The sequence below is a fragment of the Bos javanicus genome, chromosome 17 (genome assembly GCF_032452875.1).
Source record: "Bos javanicus breed banteng chromosome 17, ARS-OSU_banteng_1.0, whole genome shotgun sequence".
Classification (NCBI taxonomy): domain Eukaryota; kingdom Metazoa; phylum Chordata; class Mammalia; order Artiodactyla; family Bovidae; genus Bos; species Bos javanicus.
The window spans coordinates 9,044,312-9,063,513 of NC_083884.1; the positions used below are offsets into that span (position 1 = coordinate 9,044,312).

Sequence of the window (19,202 nt, forward strand, 5' to 3'; positions counted from 1 at the left end):
CTTGCCCAGAGCCTGTGTTCTGCACCAAGAAGCCATCTCAGTGAGAAGCCGCACACGGCAGCAAGGAGTAGCCCTTGCTTGCTGCAACTAGAAAAAGTCTGCACAAGGAATGAAGAGCCAGTGCAGCCAAAAATAAATAAAATTCTAAAAACTAACATTACTCTAAAATTGAGCCAAGAGTACATTTCACTTTTTTTTTTTTTTTTCCGGTCAAAGGATGCTGTAAAGGAGAAAGACATCAAAGAAACTGAACTTGTGCTAATTACAGTTGTGTTTAGGATGACCTACTTAAGACACGAAATGCCAGAAAGGAAGCACAGCTATTCAGCATCACTTAAATTTACTATAATAAGGAAGCCTAAAGAAGTACTTTTTAAAGTTTTCAATTGGATATGAGTTAACCAAGCCTCAATGGAGACCTAATTTTTGAAAGGTTTAAAATTCTTCTGTTCAGAGAATGTTCATATCAGACGAACATGGACCCCTAAGAATGTGAGAAAGTGCCCCCAGGCCTGTGGAACTTGCACAGCAAGATAATATTTTTCTTGATTCAGAATAATTATAGTAATTGAAAGATACTTGAGAAATTCATGAAGTGAAGTGAAGTCGCTCAGTCGTGTCCGACTCTTTGCGACCCTGTGGACTGTGTCCATGGGATTTTCCAGGCAAGAGTACAAGAAGCATCAAATAAAGAAAAAGGACTTGGTCATGATGAGAACATACCACTCAATCTCTAGGGATGGGAGTCTTTGGAAGCATGAAATGCTAATATGACCTAGATTGCTTAGAACTGGGGTTTTTCTATGAATTCAGCTCCACAAAAATGTTTCTGGGGTGGATCACTTGAATTTATCTGTTCAGTTCCTGTGCATCTTTGAGAAAGAAAAATGCTGGATATTCAGCTTGAAAATTAACTTCCATGAATTGTCAGCAATAGTAGAATGAATCTTGCAGACTCAGGAACAATTTGATGGTGTTTACATAAGGAGTTTTGCATGATAAAGATGTATTGCTTGATTTTCATCACAAAATTGGAAGCCCATCTGAGTTCTTGCTAGTGACCCCAGTCTGACACCATAGTGACAACACAGTCTGTAAAGGTAAAAGGTGATGTTATATACCTCGAGAATGATGAGGTTTGGAGAACTGGATACCCTTGGAAACAGAAAAACTACATACTGGAGATGGGTTCCCACCAAATAAGGTCCTTGTTGGTGGAGATAAATCGGTTTTTCTTATCCGTATCTAGCCTAGACCTGGTCTTACACTGGAAATTATTATTTGCTTCCAGTGTGACAAAGTCATTGTTACTGTTAGAAGTTTCTCAAGTGCAGGAAAAGTGCCTGAGCATTTTGGTAGCAGGAAGTGGCCCCATATTTACTTTGATGTGACAGGGAGTGCCATCTAGTGGCAGAGTATGACTATGAGGGTTCTTACCCTGTGAACATCCTGCTCTAAGCCTTTTCAGGAACATGGATCCCGTATGGAAAGGGATTAAATACCTTAATAAATATGCTTGCTGAGAAATTGTCATTGCCTAGATTCAAGATCTGAGTGAAGGAAACTAGTGGAACTCTACCAGCCTGAGTCTTTCAGTATTTCCAGAGTTTTGCTCATAATAGAAGGGAGAGGTGAGATGGCAGGAAGTGAGTACACCAGAGAGAGGTACCTATCTGATCAATCAGAGAAAATTGAACAAAATGAAGAATTTCTGTTCCTCAGAATTTAACCTGGGGTATGTGTGTGGGCAGAGCAGCTAGCGTTGTGTGTTGAAAACCAATCAGAATGGAGGAAAATTATACATTTCATAATCTTTACATCAGAATGTAGACATATCTATGGTAAATGGAGAATATTAAAAAAAGGTTAGAGGAAACAATTTGCTAATCCATTAGAGGAGGCCATTTGCTTGTCTGAAAGTTGCATTCATATAGCAAGCATACTACTTAAAAATATATATATATACACCCAATAAATAAATAAATACATACTAAGGCAGATGATAATAAATTAATCTCTATCTCAGTGAAGGATGGCCAAAAAAAGAGAGAGAGAGAGAGAGAATGGCAATGATAACAGCTATAATTTATCAAGAAGTTATGGTGTATTCAAATCTAAATCAAGTACTTTATATGTATTTTCTCATTAAATTCCTGTACTAATCCTTTTAGGTAGGTACTCTTATTATCTTCATTTTTCAGTTAAAGAAAAGCAAACTAATCTTTCCTAAGAACACAGAAATGCTAAGCTAGTAGTGCCAGTATCTGAATTCTGGTCTTTCTGATTCCCCAAATTGCTTTGTGCCAAAAATGTTGTCTTAGCTGCTCAGTCATGTCCAACGCTTTGTGTCTCCCATGGACGGTAGCCCACCAAGCTCTTCTGTCCATGGAATTCTCCCCAGCAAGAATACTAGAGTGAGTAGCCATTCCCTTCTCTTGGGGATCATCCTGACCCAAGTATTGAACCTGATCTCCTGCATTGCAGGCAGATTCTTTACCATCTAAGCCACCAGGGAAAGAAAGCCGTCACATATCTAGACATCATATTGAAAAGCAGAGACATCACTTTGCCAACAAAGGTCTGTAGAGTTAAAGCTATGGTTTTTCAGTAGTTGTGTATGGATGTGAGTTGGACCATAAAGAAGGCTGAGTGCTGAAGAATAATGCTTTCAAATTGTGGTGCTGGAGAAGATGCTGGAGAGTCCCTTGGACAGCAAGGACTGTCAATCCTAAAGGAAATCAACCCTGAATATTCACTGGAAGGACTAATGCTAAAGCTGAAACTCCAATACTTTGACCACCTGATGTGAAGAACTGACTCACTGGAAAAGCCCCTGATGCTGGGAAAGATTGACGGCAGGAGGAGAAGGGGACAACAGAGGATGAGATGGTTGGATATCATCACCAGCTCAATGGACATGAGTTTGAACAAACTCCAAGAGGTAGTAAAGACTGGAAAGCCTGTTGTGCTGCAGTCCATGGCGTTTCAAAGAGTTAGACAGGACTTAGCAACTGAACAACAAAAATATCACAGGAATGTTAATCACTTCCTGGTGAGATATAGACCATTCTGCTTTGAAAAGTCTGTCCTTATCTAAATCCTATTAAGTTTGATTGGATTTCAGTAAGAGCTCAATAGATTATATAACACAAACGGTTTGAGCCTTTTTTTCCAATGTGCACATATATTGAAACATTTTAATTTTCTTTTTTCTCAGAGGACAATCAGCAGTCTGTCTTCACTCTGGTGTTGTCCTAACATAAACTAAAATTAATAATGATGTACATGTTTATTTCTAAGTAGATTATTATAGTAATACCATACCACTTTCATTTTATGACAAGGAGATGGAAAAACCAAGGAAGGTCAAGGGATATGCTAAATTAAGGAGAACACTTGGGATAAAATACATTTGTATACATTTTTTTCCTAGGATTCAAAATGTGTTTTCTTTAGATGGACCTCCTTCTTGGTTCATCTCATATATTTGTTTGGAATATTAGGATCTACATCCGTTCAGAGGAGTTTCTTACTTATATGTTTTATATAGAGTCTAAAGTCTTCTGCTTATATTACCTTGTCTTTTTTCTATCACCCCCTTAAAGAAATACGATGACGAATTTCCATTTGAAAGCTCTAAAATTGCTCTTGTGTTTCCATCTATAATGTCTTTGTTCAAAGCCTCACTGCTACACCACTGGTCAGAAAATGAAAGCCAAGTTGTGGAAGCCATCCTGGCCATTTTTATATAAACCTGGCTGAGGGGCTCCTACCGAGAGTGGATGTCTTGTAATTGGGTCTGAAAGATCCAAAAAAGTTTTAGACAAGGTGGAAGAGGTTGGCATTCTTTGCCATTTTGACATGACTAAGTACAAACTTACTTGGAGACAAGTAAGTTGTTCTGGCTGTCTACTAAACATTCTGTTCCAAAAAGAAGAATGATACCATATGAAGAATTAAGAATTTTATTTCCATAGTTTATTACATCAACACTTTTAGGGAGAAAAATCATATAATATCGATAGATACAAAAAGAGTCAATTGTGAAAACTGAACAAGCATCTAAATAAATAAATAGATATGTAAGTAAGTAAGTAAGTGACTATGTGCTCAGTTGTGTCCAACTATTTGCAACTCCATGGTCGGTAGCCTGCCAGGCTTCCCTGCCCATGGAACTTTCTAGGCAAGAATACTGGAGCGGGGTGCCATTTCCTACTCCAGGGGATCCTTCCAACCCATGGATCGAAACTGCATCTCTTGCATCTCCTGCATTGGCAGGTGGATTCTTTACTATTAGCACCTCCTGGGAAACTCTAAGTAATTAAGTAAGTAAATAAATAAAAATGAGTGAATAAATAAATCTGAGAGGAGATCTAGAAAACTACATATTTAAGGTAGAAGCAGGCAAGATAGTACTCAAACAAAATACAGAAAAAATGACCTTAGTTAGATATAAAAATTGCTAAGTCACTTCAGTCCCTCTTCCAGGGGATCTTCCCCACCCAGGGATCAAACCCGCGGCTCCTGTGGCTCCTGCATTGCAGGTGGATTCTTTACCACTGAGCCATCAGGGAAGTCCTGTATATATACTACTGTGTGTAAAATAGATAGCCAGTGGGAAGCTACTGTGTAGTACAGGGAGCTCAGCTCTGTGGTGAGCTCTGTGATGACCCAGAGGGGTGGGATGGGTGTGAGAGGGATGCTTAATTGGGAGAGGATAAATGTATGTACGGAGAAGGCAATGGCACCCCACTCCAGTACTCTTGCCTGGAAAATCCCATGGACGGAGGAGCCTGGTGGGCTTCAGTCCATGGGGTCGCTGAGAGTCGGACACGACTGAGTGACTTCACTTTCACTTTTCACTTTCATGCATTGGAGAAGGAAATGGCAACCCACTCCAGAATTCTTGCCTGGAGAATCCCAGGGACGGGGGAGCCTGGTGGGCTGCCGTCTATGGGGTCGCACAGAGTCGGGCACGACTGAAGCGACTTAGCAGCAGCAGCAAATGTATGTTAATTAACTTGATTGTGATAAGCATTTCACAATACATATGTATAACAAGAAAATAATTTATGGGTTGAAATTTTTTAAACAACTATGGTTTCCAATGAGTTCTTATCAAATGTTCTGCAATCCATATATGGATCAAGAATTACTTATGGCCTGATAAAACTTGTCATTGATAGTAATAATGTTAGCATTAGGTATTGGTACAAAGAGAAAGTAAGATAATACAAGTAAAGCACACAGCACATTGCCTGGCAAAGAATAAATGTACACTAAAATGACATCTGTTATCCTTGTTCTTATTATTCTTTTTTAAATGCTGAAATGATACATTTTTTGAAAGAATTTCACAGAGGTGAAGTGCCTTTCTCATCCCATGATATCAGCAGGAACATGTTGTCAATATAACTTATCCGCAGTGATATTATCCTTAATCACCTGGCCAAGGCATTTGTCAGGTTTTTCTACTCACTATTTATGGAAACAGGGAGATATATATAGAAATACTTTAGTAACTTTCTTCTCAACCACCTTCTGCAGTCTATTTATTGAAAGCATGTAACCAAGTCCAACTGATACTGGGGGAAGGAGTGGGGAGGAATGGAGGAATAAAGCTTTTTGCCTGGAGATGGGAGATTCTACAATAAATTAAGAATTACTAGATATTTTCAATAACATTTACTTATGTATATTCATTTCCTAGTACGAGTTATGATCTAAAACTATATTATTCTGTTGTTATTGTTCAGATTGTTTCAGCATTAGACATTGGGAGTTTTTTTCAGGTTGGCTTCTCAGTTTTTTTAATGCTTCCTTAGGCAACACAAGGTTCTGCAGACTCATCTTGTAGTACCTGCCCTAGTCCTAGAACCAACCATTTTTCCAGGAGTCCTGGTTCCGTTTATTGGAGAGTAATCTTTAGAGACCAAAATCTGGGCACTGGGTGTGCTCATTGCTACTGAGGTATCACTCTTTCCAGGCTCTCTGGGTGGACAATTCTAGGAAACACACACACGAATGCAAACCCCTGTTTGTACCCGTAGTTATAATCATGTCTGTATCTCTCCTTCTGTGTCAGTCCATCTGCATTTTATCTTTAGGCTCCAGAAATCTGGTCAAAGCATTGTTTTCCAAAGTTACTTAGGGAAGTTCCTTTCCTCTCGCCGCACCCCTTTCAAGGAGTTGACATGATTTTTGGTGAAACCTGTATTTCCTGATTGCATAGTATACAGAGTCAAGTCTTTCACATGGAAAATATTTCCCTGCTAAATATTTCCCAGACTGATTGAAATTAATCAGTCTGATTAAAATTAGAAATATTTCCCAGACTGATTTCTTTCATGTCAATGTTCTGTAAGCTCTTTTTCTATCATTTCTGTTTTTATGCTATTCATTGTTTATATTATGCCATCTAATTTTATCATTTATTCTTACTTTGTGTCAGGAGCCCATTTATAACAAGCCTGCTCTCTCTCTTCCTTTCATCTTGAGAGACATCCTCAATGTGATCTTTCCTCCTTGCTGGCCACTGGTGGTGTGAATCTCACCACCTGGACCTCAGGAACCATACACTGGCCCCGGTATTCATATCTGCCACGGCCTCAGCAGTTAAGTTCATATATTCTGTTTGCTCCCTGTCCTGACATTAGACATCCTTCAGTCAGACAGCCTGCCCAGAATTCCTGTATCCCCTTGGGATGCTCCAGCTCTCAGTAGCTGTCTTCACAGCACATCAGGCTGCAGAGCCATCACCGAGGCACTGCCCACAGCCACTGCTCTGGCGCCATATTGGCCCCATGATGTCTTCTAAGTGATTTGCTGACCCCTTCAAAAAAAAAGCCCTTTACTCCCAGATTTTTCCACCACCTATTCATGTTTTCTACCATTGAGGGTTCCCATTTTCTCTTCCCCTAGGGCAAAATACAAGAGTGAGGGTGTCTGGCCCCATCTCAAGAGTTCATGGATATTTCCTCTTTCATTCCCCCACCAGTCTGTTAGCTCACGTCTCTAAGTTGGAAAGCATTCTCATGTAATCACACATTTTTCCTTACCATATGGCTCCACGTGCCAAGTGCTTCAGATTCCAGTTTCTTGAATCCCCCCAATGCTGCCCTTTCTGAGCAAAGCCATACTCTTCCAAGTAGAAGTCCTCCTTTAGAAAATATTGCTATTGCTTAAAACCTCCTTCTTGAAATGCAATGGTGTTTTTTTGTTCTAGGATTTTTCTGCCTGAGGGTAACACGTATCTGGAATGTCACAAAATTATTCACCTCATTTTAAATGGCTATGTTTATTAAATAGCTATATGTTTTCCATTTCTCTTTACAGATAACTAATAAGAGAGCTGATTGCTTAAAAACTCAAGAATAGAATATTTGTTAGTTTGTATAATTTTTTCACTATTTCAAGATTGATACTCATCAGAAATGAGGTGATTACTTTTAGTCACCCTCAAGGAAGCTATTGGTGCGTGCATGTGAGCTAAGTCTCTCAGGCGTGTCTGACTCTTTGCAACCCTAGGGACTGTACCTGCCAGGCTCCTCTGTCCAACTTGGATATTTCAAAACAATATCCAACTATGTATACACATGTATGCGGTTGACCTTAGGCGTCCTTCGGTCAGACAGCCAGATATATGTGTATACATGACATACACATATATGTATATGTAGATACATACATGAGGAGGGCACGGCAACCCACTCCAGGATTCCCGCCTGGAGAATCCCATGGGCAGAGGAGCCTGGTGGGCTACAGTCCATAGGGTCGCAGAGAGTCGGACACAATTGAAGTAACTTAGCATGCAGCATGCATGCAGATACATATATAGTCCCCAAATAGTGGCCTGTAGAATTTTCGACCTACTGTTGGGCAGCCTCTGGCCTCTTTGAAAGCAACCCCATAACGGAAGCTATTTCTAGCAGTTCTCCTAAGATGTCTCCCTTGTGCTCCCCTCTGGGCCACAGCATGGACTACCCCCCGTCCCTGCCCCAGCCCCTGGCAGTGCCATGTGCTGCTGCCACGCTGAAGTTCAGGAAGGCTGATGGGGGCGTCCTGCTGCTGCTGTGGCCACCAGTGCCTGTCCAGGCCACGCTGTGCTGGTCCCACGTGGGCCTAGGCCAGCCTGCTGAAGAGAAAAGCCCCTCTCCTGGCTTTCATACCCTGGTTCCCTCAATCTCAGAGCACTGATGCCCTGTGCTCTCAGCTCCGTGCTCTGTGAGGATCTGCAGGAATGGGATGGAGGGTGGAAGGGGAGCTCGAGACGGAGGGGATGTGTGTATGTGTATAGCTGATTCACCTCCCTGTGTAGCAGAAACACAGGGTTATAGAGCAGTTATACTCCCAGACTGTATTTTTGCTTTGTATTGACTATGATAATTTTCTGGTGGGCAGGGCCATTATATTATGTTAGGTAGATACTTTCATTTTTTATACTAAATGTCTATGAGTAGCATAATAATAGCTGTTTTTTTGTTTTCTTTCTGGATTAGGAAATGAAAGCCCAGAAAGGGCTCATCTCATGCCTTTTACACCACCTCCTAATACTTAGCATGAACCCAAACGGATAGGACTAAATAGATCCTCAGTGCCCTAAATGTGTGTTTTATTTTCCAACACAATCTATGTTTGTTTTCTTTCCAAGTTGCTCTACAAACATTCATTTTGAAACACTGACAAAAGTAGCCAATAATGTAGAATAATATATAACCTTGACTGGGTCAGAGAAATGGCATGAAAAATCATAAAACAGACTTGTGAACATAAAAACATAGAGGTGGTTTCAAAGAAAACAGAGGGCAAAAGCTTACTTTGAGCCTTTGGGGAAAATCTAGTTTCTGTTTTCTGAAAAGACAGCCTATTAAATGAGTATTAAGCATGTTGTCTGTTTTTATTGGATTATTTTCTCAAGTTGAAGTCATTTATTCATATTATTGAATATCAGCAAAGATCTAACTTCTGATTACTTATTCATTATTTATAGTAAAAGTGACTTTTACCGTATATTCCGATCTGCTGCTGCTGCTGCTGCTAAGTTGCTTCAGTGTCCAACTGTGTGTGACCTCATAGACAGCAGCCCACCAGGCTCCTCTGTCCCTAGGATTCTCCAGGCAAGAACACTGGAGTGGGTTGCCATTTCCTTCTCCAATGCATGCATGAATGCTAAGTCGCCTCAGTCGTGTCTGACTCTGCAACCCTATGGACAGCAGCCCACCAGGCTCCTCTGTCCACAGGATTTTCCAGGCAACAACACTGGAGTGGGTTGCCATTTCCTTCCCCAATGCATGCATGCATTCTAAGTCACTTCAGTCGTGTCTGACTCTGCAACCCTATGGACAGCAGCCCACCAGGCTCCGCTGTCCACAGGATTCTCTAGGCAAGAATACTGGAGTGGGTTGCCATTTCCTTTCCCATATTCCAATCTAGAAACTTGACAATGTCTAATATTGTTATTTTATATAAATAATATATTCTGTTTAAAATATAGATAAGCAGCAAGACTAAAGCTAAATTATAATTCCATCCACTGTGAATATTTTGGTATTTAATACTGTACATGGTTTCCTATGTGTATAACTTTAAAACAAAAGCAAAAACCTGGAATCTACATGATACTGCTTTGTAACCGGCTCTTCTATTTAAAATGAATTATAGCATATAGGGGTTTATAAAATGTTTCTATGACATATTATTTTTCTTGGACAAGATTGATCAGTGCTTTTATTGAGGACCAAGTTTAAGTGTTAATAAAAGAGATTTCCAGAAGGTATAAAAAAAATTACAAATGTTCCTGAAATGAGTTCTTGTCATACAACAGGTGAACATCTCTGAAGAAGACTTCACAGAGCCAAAAAAAGAAACAGGATGGCCTAATTACTGAGCACCTCCTGTGGGCCAGGTGTTTTCCTTCTGGCATCTCACTTACTCTCACTACTATCCTAGAGAGTAGGTACAGTTACCATCTCTGCTTTCTATATAAGGAAATCCAGGCCCAGGGAGTTGAGTCCTTTGCTTGAAGGTTCTATGACATAGTTTAAAGTTCTTGGTTGAAGTTGTTTTCATCTAGAGAAGTTTTTTATTTGTCCTTGGTACCCAGCAAACTCTAAATTTATTTAAGGTATTTGGACCACACAGGTGACATGAACTGGGGCATCAAACCAATGGCAGCTTTGAGGCTCTGCTCCATCTACCCTGCCTCAGGAAAAAGGGAAAGTTTCCTTGCTCCCCTTCTTTGAAATTTTCTCTTCTCTTTTCTTCTCTTCCCTTTCCTTCCCTCCTCTCTCTCTCTAACTCTCTCTCTCTTTTTTTTTTTTTTTGGTATTATCCCACTTACTTTGATCATGTAACCCTCTGGGCCCATGCCTTCAATTGTGGTCTCCTGCTGGGCTCCCCATTTTGAGTGAACTCTATGCTTTGCCTCTTGATGCTTTTCCCCTCACAAAGCTGTAGCTCAGACATCCAGTTCAGTTCAGTCATTCAGTCGTGTCTGACTTTTTGCTACCCCATGGACTGCAGCATGCCAGGCTTCTCTTTCCTTCACCAGTTCCCAGAGATTGCTCAAACTCATGTCCATCAAATTGGTGATGCCATCCAACCATCTCATTCTCTGTCATCCCCTTCACCTCCTGCCTTCAATCTTTCCCAGAATCAGGGTCTTTTCAAATGAGTCAGCTCTTCATATCAGGTGGCCAAAGGATTGAAGTTTCAGCTTCAGCATCAATCCTTCCAATGATGTTCAAGACTGTTTTCCTTTAGGATGGACTGGTTTGATCTTCTTTCAGTCCGAGGGACTCTCAAGAGCATTCTTCTACACAGTCCAAAAACATCAATTCTTTGGTGCTCATCTTTCTTTGTTTCTTCTTTCTAATTTCCTTTTCAGACATCCAAGGCTCAGCAGAAGACCTCAGAACAACACCAGAAGTAAACTGGCTTTAGCACTTTGACAATATCCACTGGGGTGCATGCTAAATTGCTTCAGTCTGTCCAACTCTGCATGACCCTATCGACTGTAGCCCCCCAGGCTCCTCTGTCCATGGGATTCTTCAGGCAAGAACACTGGAGTGGGTTGTCGTGCCCTCCTCCAGGGGGTCTTCCCGACCCAGGGATCAAACCCGAGTCTCTTATGTTTACCTGCACTGGCAGGTTCTTTAGCTAGATTTACCAGCACTGCCCAGGAAGCCCAAATATCCACTAAGGTTACTCATTTTACTTTTTTTTTTTTTTGGCCTTTATTTTCTTCCTTATCTGCCAATTCAGCAATACAGCTTAAAATATATTTAATATTTTATTCAAGATTTGAGTAGTTTTAATCAAAACAATTATTTTCTGAATCTGTCTCACCATATAAGAAAAATGAAGGTCAAGAATATTTACTTTGAATGATTAAAAATATATCATGTATACTCACATTTTTATCCTCCCTAATATGGATGATCCTTTATTTAGTTGAAATATTTATGAAATAACAAATTATGCAATTTAGGATTCTGCTCCCAGTCCCACTTCAGGTCAGCAACTAAGATTCTGGTAGGCAATTTCAATGTGTGGGATTTTTTTTCCCCCATGTCAACAAGCAATTCTCTGCCACCAGCTAGGAGTCCTACAGTCTTATTCAGTTCTGGTAGAGTCTACCTGGAGAGAGTGTCAACTCCCAATCAGACCCCCTAGGCTCAGGGCTCCATCCCAGGAGACAATCTCCCATTTTAGATGCCAATCGATAGTAGGTTTCAGGACTTCCCTGGTGCTAATGCAAGGGGGCTTGATTCTATCCCTGGCAAGGTGTTAGATCTCACACACCACACCTAAGAGTCTGCATCCTGCAACTAAAGATCACATGTGCAACAGTGAAGATCTTGCATGCTGCAACTCATACCCGGGGCAGCCAAATAGAGAAATATTCTTTATAAAGTGGTAGATCATCAAGGTACCCACAACTTGTGCTCAACTTGGCTACAAATCAGAGATTCTCATGACCCCCTCCTCAGGTTTTATTAAATTGTTAAAGCAGCTCACAGAACTCAGGGAAACACTTCCTTACATTTACTATTTTATTGAAGGATGGGATAAAAGATACCCAAGAACAGCCAGTGGGAGAGATCAGGAGGGTGAGATCTGGGAGAGCCCCCTACTTCTGTCCTTATGGCATCACCCTCCAAGTCTGAGGATGTTTTCATCCACCTGGAAGTTTTCTGAACCCCACATTATTGGGATTTTTACAGAGGCTTTATCACATAGGTGTGAGAGTGTTAGTCACTCAGTCTTATGGGACACTTTGCAACCCCCATGGACTGTAGCCCGCCAGGCTCGTCTATCCCTGGGATTCTTCAGGCAAGAATACTGAAGTGGGTTGCTATTCCTTTCTGCAGGGGATCTTCCTGACCCAGGGATCGAACCCAGGTCTCCTGCACTGCAGGCAGATTCGTTACCCTGTGAGCCACCAGGGAAGAACATCACATGGGCGTGATGGACCATTAATTCCATTTCCAGCCCTTGTCTCTCCCTGGAGAAGTGTTGGTGGGGAGACTAAAAGTTCTAAGCTTCTAATCATGGCTGGTGACCAGCACCTTTCCAGGAACCCACCCAGTCACCTCAGTAGAACCAAAGGTGCTCCCAGCACTGATATCACTTAGGAAATTGTGTTTTAGGAGCTTTGTGCCAGGAACTGGGGGCAGAGACCAATTGATACACCTTTTTTATTATCTCATGCAATTGTTAGTGGGTTTTCTTTATAAAGCCTACCTATATTATAATTTCAGTATAAATAATAATTCAGCAACTATATTTTGAATACTTATGAATTTTCAGACACATTTTTAACTAATAGGCTTTCTATGTTTGAGGGATTTTAGGTTTATGGAACCAGTAGTGGAGAATATAGAGTGTTCCCTTAAACTCTCTCACTTGCAACTCCCTCCTCCTGGTCCCTGTTATTAACACCTTAGTGTGGTACATTTGTTATAACTGATGAGTCAATATTAATACATTATTGTTGTAAATAAGTCTCTTTTCTAAAAAAAGATTATTGGAGTGTAGTTGCTTTACAATGTTGTTTTAGCCACATTGTAAACATGGCAAAGTGAATCAGCTCTACGTATACACATATCCTGGCTTCTCCGGTGGCTCAGCAGTAAAGAACCTGCCTGCAATGCAGGAGCTGCAGGGGCCATGAGTTCGATCCCTAGGTCAGGAAGATCTGCTGGAGGAGGGCATGGCAACCCACTCCAGTATTCTTGCCTGGAGAACTCCATGGACAGAGGAGCCTGGCAGGCTACAGTCTGCTGCTCAGTCTCTTCAGTCGCGTCTAACTCTGTGTGACCCCATAGACGGCAGCCCACCAGGCGCCCCCGTCCCTGGGATTCTCCAGGCAAGAACACTGGAGTGGGTTGCCATTTCCTTCTCCAATGCATGAAAGTGAAAAGTGAAAGTGAAGTCGCTCAGTCGTGTCCGACCCTCAGCGATCCCATGGACTCCAGCCCACCAGGCTCCTCCATCCATGGGATGCTCCAGGCCATTGCAGTCTACAGGGTTGCAAAGAGTTGGACGTGACTGAAGAGACTTAGCACAGCACAGCATACACATATCCCCTCTCCTCTTTCTGGATTTACTTCCCATTTTGGTCACCACAGAGAGTTGGGTAGAGGTCCCTGAGCTCTACTTTTGGTTCTCATTGGCTATCTATTTTATACATAGTATCAACAGTGCATATGTGTCAATCCCCATCTCCCAATTCACCCCATGTCGCCTTCCCCCTTGGTTTTCTGTGTCTGTGTCTCTAGTTCTACTTTGTAAATAAGATGATCTATACCAATACTTTCATATTCCACACATATGCACTAATATAGGTATTTGTTTCTCTGTCTGACTTCATTCTGTTGTATATGTATCTCTTGATACATGTTTTTGAATCCTTTTAGCAATCAGACAAGATGTATGTTATCCCTATTTCAAAAAAAAAATGAAGCTAAGATTGAGTATTAAATTTTGATTCACTCACAAATGTATAAGAACAAGAGCTTCGACCATTATATTTACCTTCTCTTCTATTTTACCTGCTTTGAATAATCCTGTATTTCAGCTATTTTCTGCTTATTGAAATGTATGCTTAGTATTGCATATTATTAAAAATTTTCCATAGGAAATCATTGTATTTTGAGAGCTCATCTTTAGAACTAACTCACTTATCTTGTATAACTACTATATTTTGCTGTGCTTAGTCACTCAGTCGTGTCTGACTCTTTGTGACCCCGTGGACTGTAGCCCACCAGGCTCCTCTATCCATGGGGATTCTCCAGGCAAGAATACTGGAGTGGGTTGCCATGCCCTCCTCCAGGGGATCTTCGCAACCTGGGACTGAACCCAGGTCTCCCACATTGCAGGCAGATTCTTTACCTTCTGAGCCACCAGGAAAGCCCAACTATTATATTAGGACACTGGTTGGTGATGGCCTTTTCCTGTGATCACACCTGCAATGAAAATTACTGTTACTAATTGTTTTATGAATACTCTGTAGTCTAATTTAGTTTTGTTATTATAAGCCTTGTTCTTTATCTAATGGCAATATAGATAAGCATGAAAACAACAATGCTCTGCTTTTGGCTTAACAGCACATCATCGTTTATTTTCTTTTAGTAATGAGGAGTGTTCTTCTCATAACTTTAAATGTTCTTTTGGGTAGTTGTTTATGTTTTCATTTAAGAACAACAATAGTTCTCGCAGGGCCAAATAGACTACCACGTCTGTAAGTTAGTCCTGTGGGTAATGGTGTCTGCAGTAAATCTGTGGCTTTATTTCTTTTTCTAAAAAAAAAATCTTTGACTGCACTGGGTCTTTGTTGCAGTTCAGGGTTCTCTAGCTGAGGTGTGTGGGCTCAGTGGTTGCAGTGTGTGGGCTTAGTTACCCCACGGCATGTGGGATCTTAGTTCCCTGACCAGGGATGGAACCCATGTCCCCTGCTCTAGGAGGTAGATTCTTAACTACTGGTCCACCAGGGAAGTCCCTTTTGTTTCTTATTTGAATGCATTTCATTCATAAAGATGAATCAAGTATAAGCCGTCTCTACAAAGAATGCTTTGTATTGATTTGAATATCAGTGTCAGAACTGATTTCATTGTAAAGCAAAAGTTTTCACTGTTGCTGTTCTTATGGCCAAACATATGTTGCATCCAACTTAGTTCATTATGCTGTATATTGGTGGGGTCCAGATTCTGCCATCCTTTCTCTCAACCTTTTGGTTCAATGTCATTCTTGCTGAAGTTCATGTCAGGATATATAATGTAATGAATACACCCGAAGGAAATGTGCCAAAGTCAAATCTGTTTCAGCACCACCATAACTGATTTTCTATAACATTTGATGATTTCAAAAGCATGGTACATTCCGTTATAGAATTTAAAATTCATTAATGTAATTATATATTTTGTCTGACAGTAAGTGGGCATCCAGTACTCAAAAGAGCTAACATCCGGATTGTTGGAAAGCTGGTGGCCGCATCTATAAGAGAAAGGAAAATGAGACAACGGTATTCATCATGAGAAGTAAGATAGTGTTTTCAAAACAATTTTGTTACCTTAAGAGTTGAACCTATCTCCCCAAAGATATAGATTAGCATTGGCCATGGATTAATTCTGTATCAACTGGAAAAAAGGACAAGTATCTTTGAACATCCAAAGAAGAACTTCCACAAGACGGTCTATACTTACTAAACGTCTTCAGATGAACCGTTAATTGGATCTTTTTTATAAATAACATCTGCTTAATCATAATGGAGTAGAAATCACATAGTATCAAGTATTCCTTTCATTGGACTCAAATTTGGTTTGTTCCAGGACCAATAAATGCTGTAAAAAAGTTAAAATTCTTTTTATTTTATTTTTAAACTTTACAATATTGTATTAGTTTTCCCAAATATTGAAATGAATCCGCCACAGGTATACATGTGTTCCCCATCCTGAACCCTCCTCCCTCCCCCCTCCCCATACCATCCCTCTGGGTCGTCCCAGTGCACCATTAAACATTTGTTTCCATTTTTGGAAATGATTTCTCAAAGTGTGTTTTAAAATATATTATTTTATTAGTGTAGTCATCCTATTATGCTTCCCCTATCTTATTGCTCATTTGAAAGTGAACAACTGAGAGTTAATGTGTAGTATTCCTGAGTTCCCTGCCTTAATTTGGAAAAGATCTGAGGCACAGTGGCTGACACCAGTCCCTTAAGAATCTTGAATTTAAATGTATCAATCTGTCCATCATCCATCCATCTATCCATCATTCCTTCCCTCGTCCCTCTGTTCCTCCTTTCATCTGTGAATGAGATTGGAGAAATAGGTGAAGGTGTGAACCTAGCAGAACATAATCTACGCACAGCACAGTGACTTGGCATGAAGAAAGAGGCAGGGACTGCGTGACAGGCGGTCCATTTTCCCAGTCCTCACCCTAGTCTGTTACCTCTATAATAGACACTTGCTGCTAAGTCACTTCAGTCGTGTCCGACTCTGTGTGACCCCATAGACAGCAGCCACCAGGCTCCCCCATCCCTGGGATTCTCCAGGCAAAAACACTGGAGTGGGTTGCCATTTCCTTCTCCATAGACACTTAGGTTTTGTTAAAAAAAAAAAATCCCTCAGACTACTTCATGCAATGGCGTTTGCTGTAAATATGGAAATTACTAGAGTGAAATCTTCAGAAAAGCTAATTACAAGAATCATGTAAAGTCGGGGTCCCACTAAAACCAGAACCAAGATGGACAAAAACACACGCTGATACTCTAATTAGAAAATGTTAACAGTAAGACGTCTGATTGGGGAGAAATGAGTGCTGTAGCCAAAATAGAGAGGTTAGCTTATCTGTGAAATTAGATGATCTGTGTTATCCCTGCTAATAATTGAGAAAGCTTCATTTTAAAGAGAAACATTTTACTTCAATACTGAAAAATAGCTGGAAAATATACAGTTAAATACTCACACAAGTTGAGTCCAAGCATGGTAACAGATCATCAGCCTGCTCCTTTTTATAGCGTTATTAAGGTAAAAGTTGGCTAGATTTCTGCCTCCAGTATTCCAAAAAATTGAGAGCAAAAGCATAGAATAATTATATTCTTTCATTAGAAAGGCACTTACAAACTAAAACATAAGATATCCTAATGAGTGCTATGTAATGAATGCCACTATTTCAAATGACAAATATATTTATAGGAGAAAACAATATAAAAACAATATCACAACTGCCTATTAACATAAAATATGAAAACTAAGCTATGATGATGACAATTGGGAGCAAGATGCCGAAGAAATTTATTTTTCCTTTAAAAAAGTGTGATTGTTCTTGTCTCATGTTTTCTACATTTGACTCCTTGATTTTTAGCTAACTGAAGTAGGGCTCCTAAATGCCTTGTAGAGGTGTGATCCTACATTAAGTTCACTGACGTGTCACTCCAGAGTTTAGAAGACAGTGTAAGGTCAGTGAAAAGGAGCCTTCACTTTTCAATAGTCAATTTCTATATAAAAATTGGCATTTGGTGCTCATCAAAGAACAAGAAATATAGGATATGCTCTAAATGTCCACTGTGTTTTTGAGCCAACTACCTGATGGAAGTCATCACTTATATGTAAATGAACTGTCAATGGCTTGCCACTGTTGGCGATTACTGGACTGTGAAGGGTATGTCTTAATAAGAACTGAAGCTCTTCACAGACTTTGATTTACTGGAAATAAAATAGAAAAGTCCTCTGAGACTACGAAGGACACTTGTTTCAGATAAAACGTCTAGACAGTAGCAATATATTTAGGGCTTTTATTATAGCAAAACTGCAAATTAGAATGGAGTGGTGAGAAAGTTCCTGTGACCCAGCTGAGTTCTAAAACACTGCTTCTGACTAGAGTAATACAATCTTTAAAATAGCTAAGCCAAATTAAATAAAAGTGCATTAAGAAAAGAAAGCAGAAACAACAGAAGGTCAAGATTTAGGTTTCTTACAGCTCTTAAATGATCTTTGTCTTATGTCTTACCTTTTCTTATAAATCTGTATTTTTCTAAGTAAATGCAGCTATCAGAATAGTTGAAAGCCAAACTTCCATGACCCTGAAACATGGACTACCTTTCAGAAAACTCAGATTTAAGGGAATTATTCCTTGTGGACTCGTTCCTTTTCTCAGCCTCCATTCTAGAACACACAATTGAAATACTGAATTCTATGTAACTTTGTATTAATGTTGTTATAACAAAGATATATTAAATTTGCAAAATGCTTTAGAGTTTGCAGTATACTTTCACACAAAAGTGAATTTTGGAATGTGTGCACATGCGTGCATGCTCAGTCATGTCTGACTCTGTGACTCCATGGACTGTAGCCCATGAGGTTCCTCTGTCCATGGGATTCTCCAGGCAAGAATATTGGGTTGCCATTTTCTCCTCTAGGGGATCTTCCTGACCTAGGGATTGAACCGGAGTCTCCTGCTTAGCAGGCAAGTTCTGTACCACTGAGCCCCAGAGAAGCCCATATTATGTTGAAAGAAGTATATGATTCTGGGTAGGTTAATAACTTTGAGAAACAATTCTCCTAATCCCATTAGTTTAAAATAATGACTTCTTTTTTGCTCACTTCATAATTCAACATAAGCCAGCAGGTACTGCCCCATGCATTATTTTAAACATTCGGGTTTTTTCCATCTTAATAGCTTTGACATTATTTAGGGCTTCACCTGCAATCTTCACAGCCAGGCAGCAGATAAAAAAGAGAGTGTGGAGAAGGCATACCCTTTTCTTAACTGCTTCAATCTGAGCTTGGAACATATTACTTATCTCTATTGGAGAGAATTTGTTAACTGGTTCCATCTAAATGCACTGGGACTGGGAAATGCAGTTTAGTTTTATCAAAAAAGAGAATATGCCATTTTGGGACATGGAAGGAAATTGCATTCCTCATTATTTTAGGGAACAGGAAAAATTTCAAATGCTTTCACTTGAATTGTCATCATTCTAGTTTAAAATATTATAAGGAGTATGGATCAAGATGGCAGCTTTGGAAGATCTTGAGCTTACCTTCTCCAGTAGCACTATGTGCTAAGTTGCTTCAGCCATGTCCGACTCTGTGTGACCCCATAGATGGCAGCCCACCAGGCACCCCCATCCCTGAGATTCTCCAGGCAAGAACACTGGAGTGGATTGCCATTTCCCTCTCCAATGCATGAAAGTGGAAAGT

At 40.2% G+C, this 19,202-nt stretch overlaps 1 protein-coding gene across 3 annotated transcripts in view; it reads left to right on the top strand.

Moving 5' to 3' along the window:
• Positions 1–16,137, top strand: part of IQCM (IQ motif containing M) — a 486,441-nt gene extending 470,304 nt beyond the window's left edge. The window contains exon 14 of one of the 3 annotated variants that reach the window (XM_061384028.1): positions 15,433–16,136. In XM_061384028.1, the coding sequence (XP_061240012.1) occupies positions 15,433–15,536 (104 nt within the window). In that variant the 3' untranslated portion in view covers positions 15,537–16,136. Of the gene's footprint in view, positions 1–15,432 lie in introns of all 3 variants that reach the window. The other 2 variants (XM_061384030.1, XM_061384029.1) reach the window with 2 other exon arrangements.
• The last annotated feature ends 3,065 nt before the right edge of the window (positions 16,138–19,202 follow it).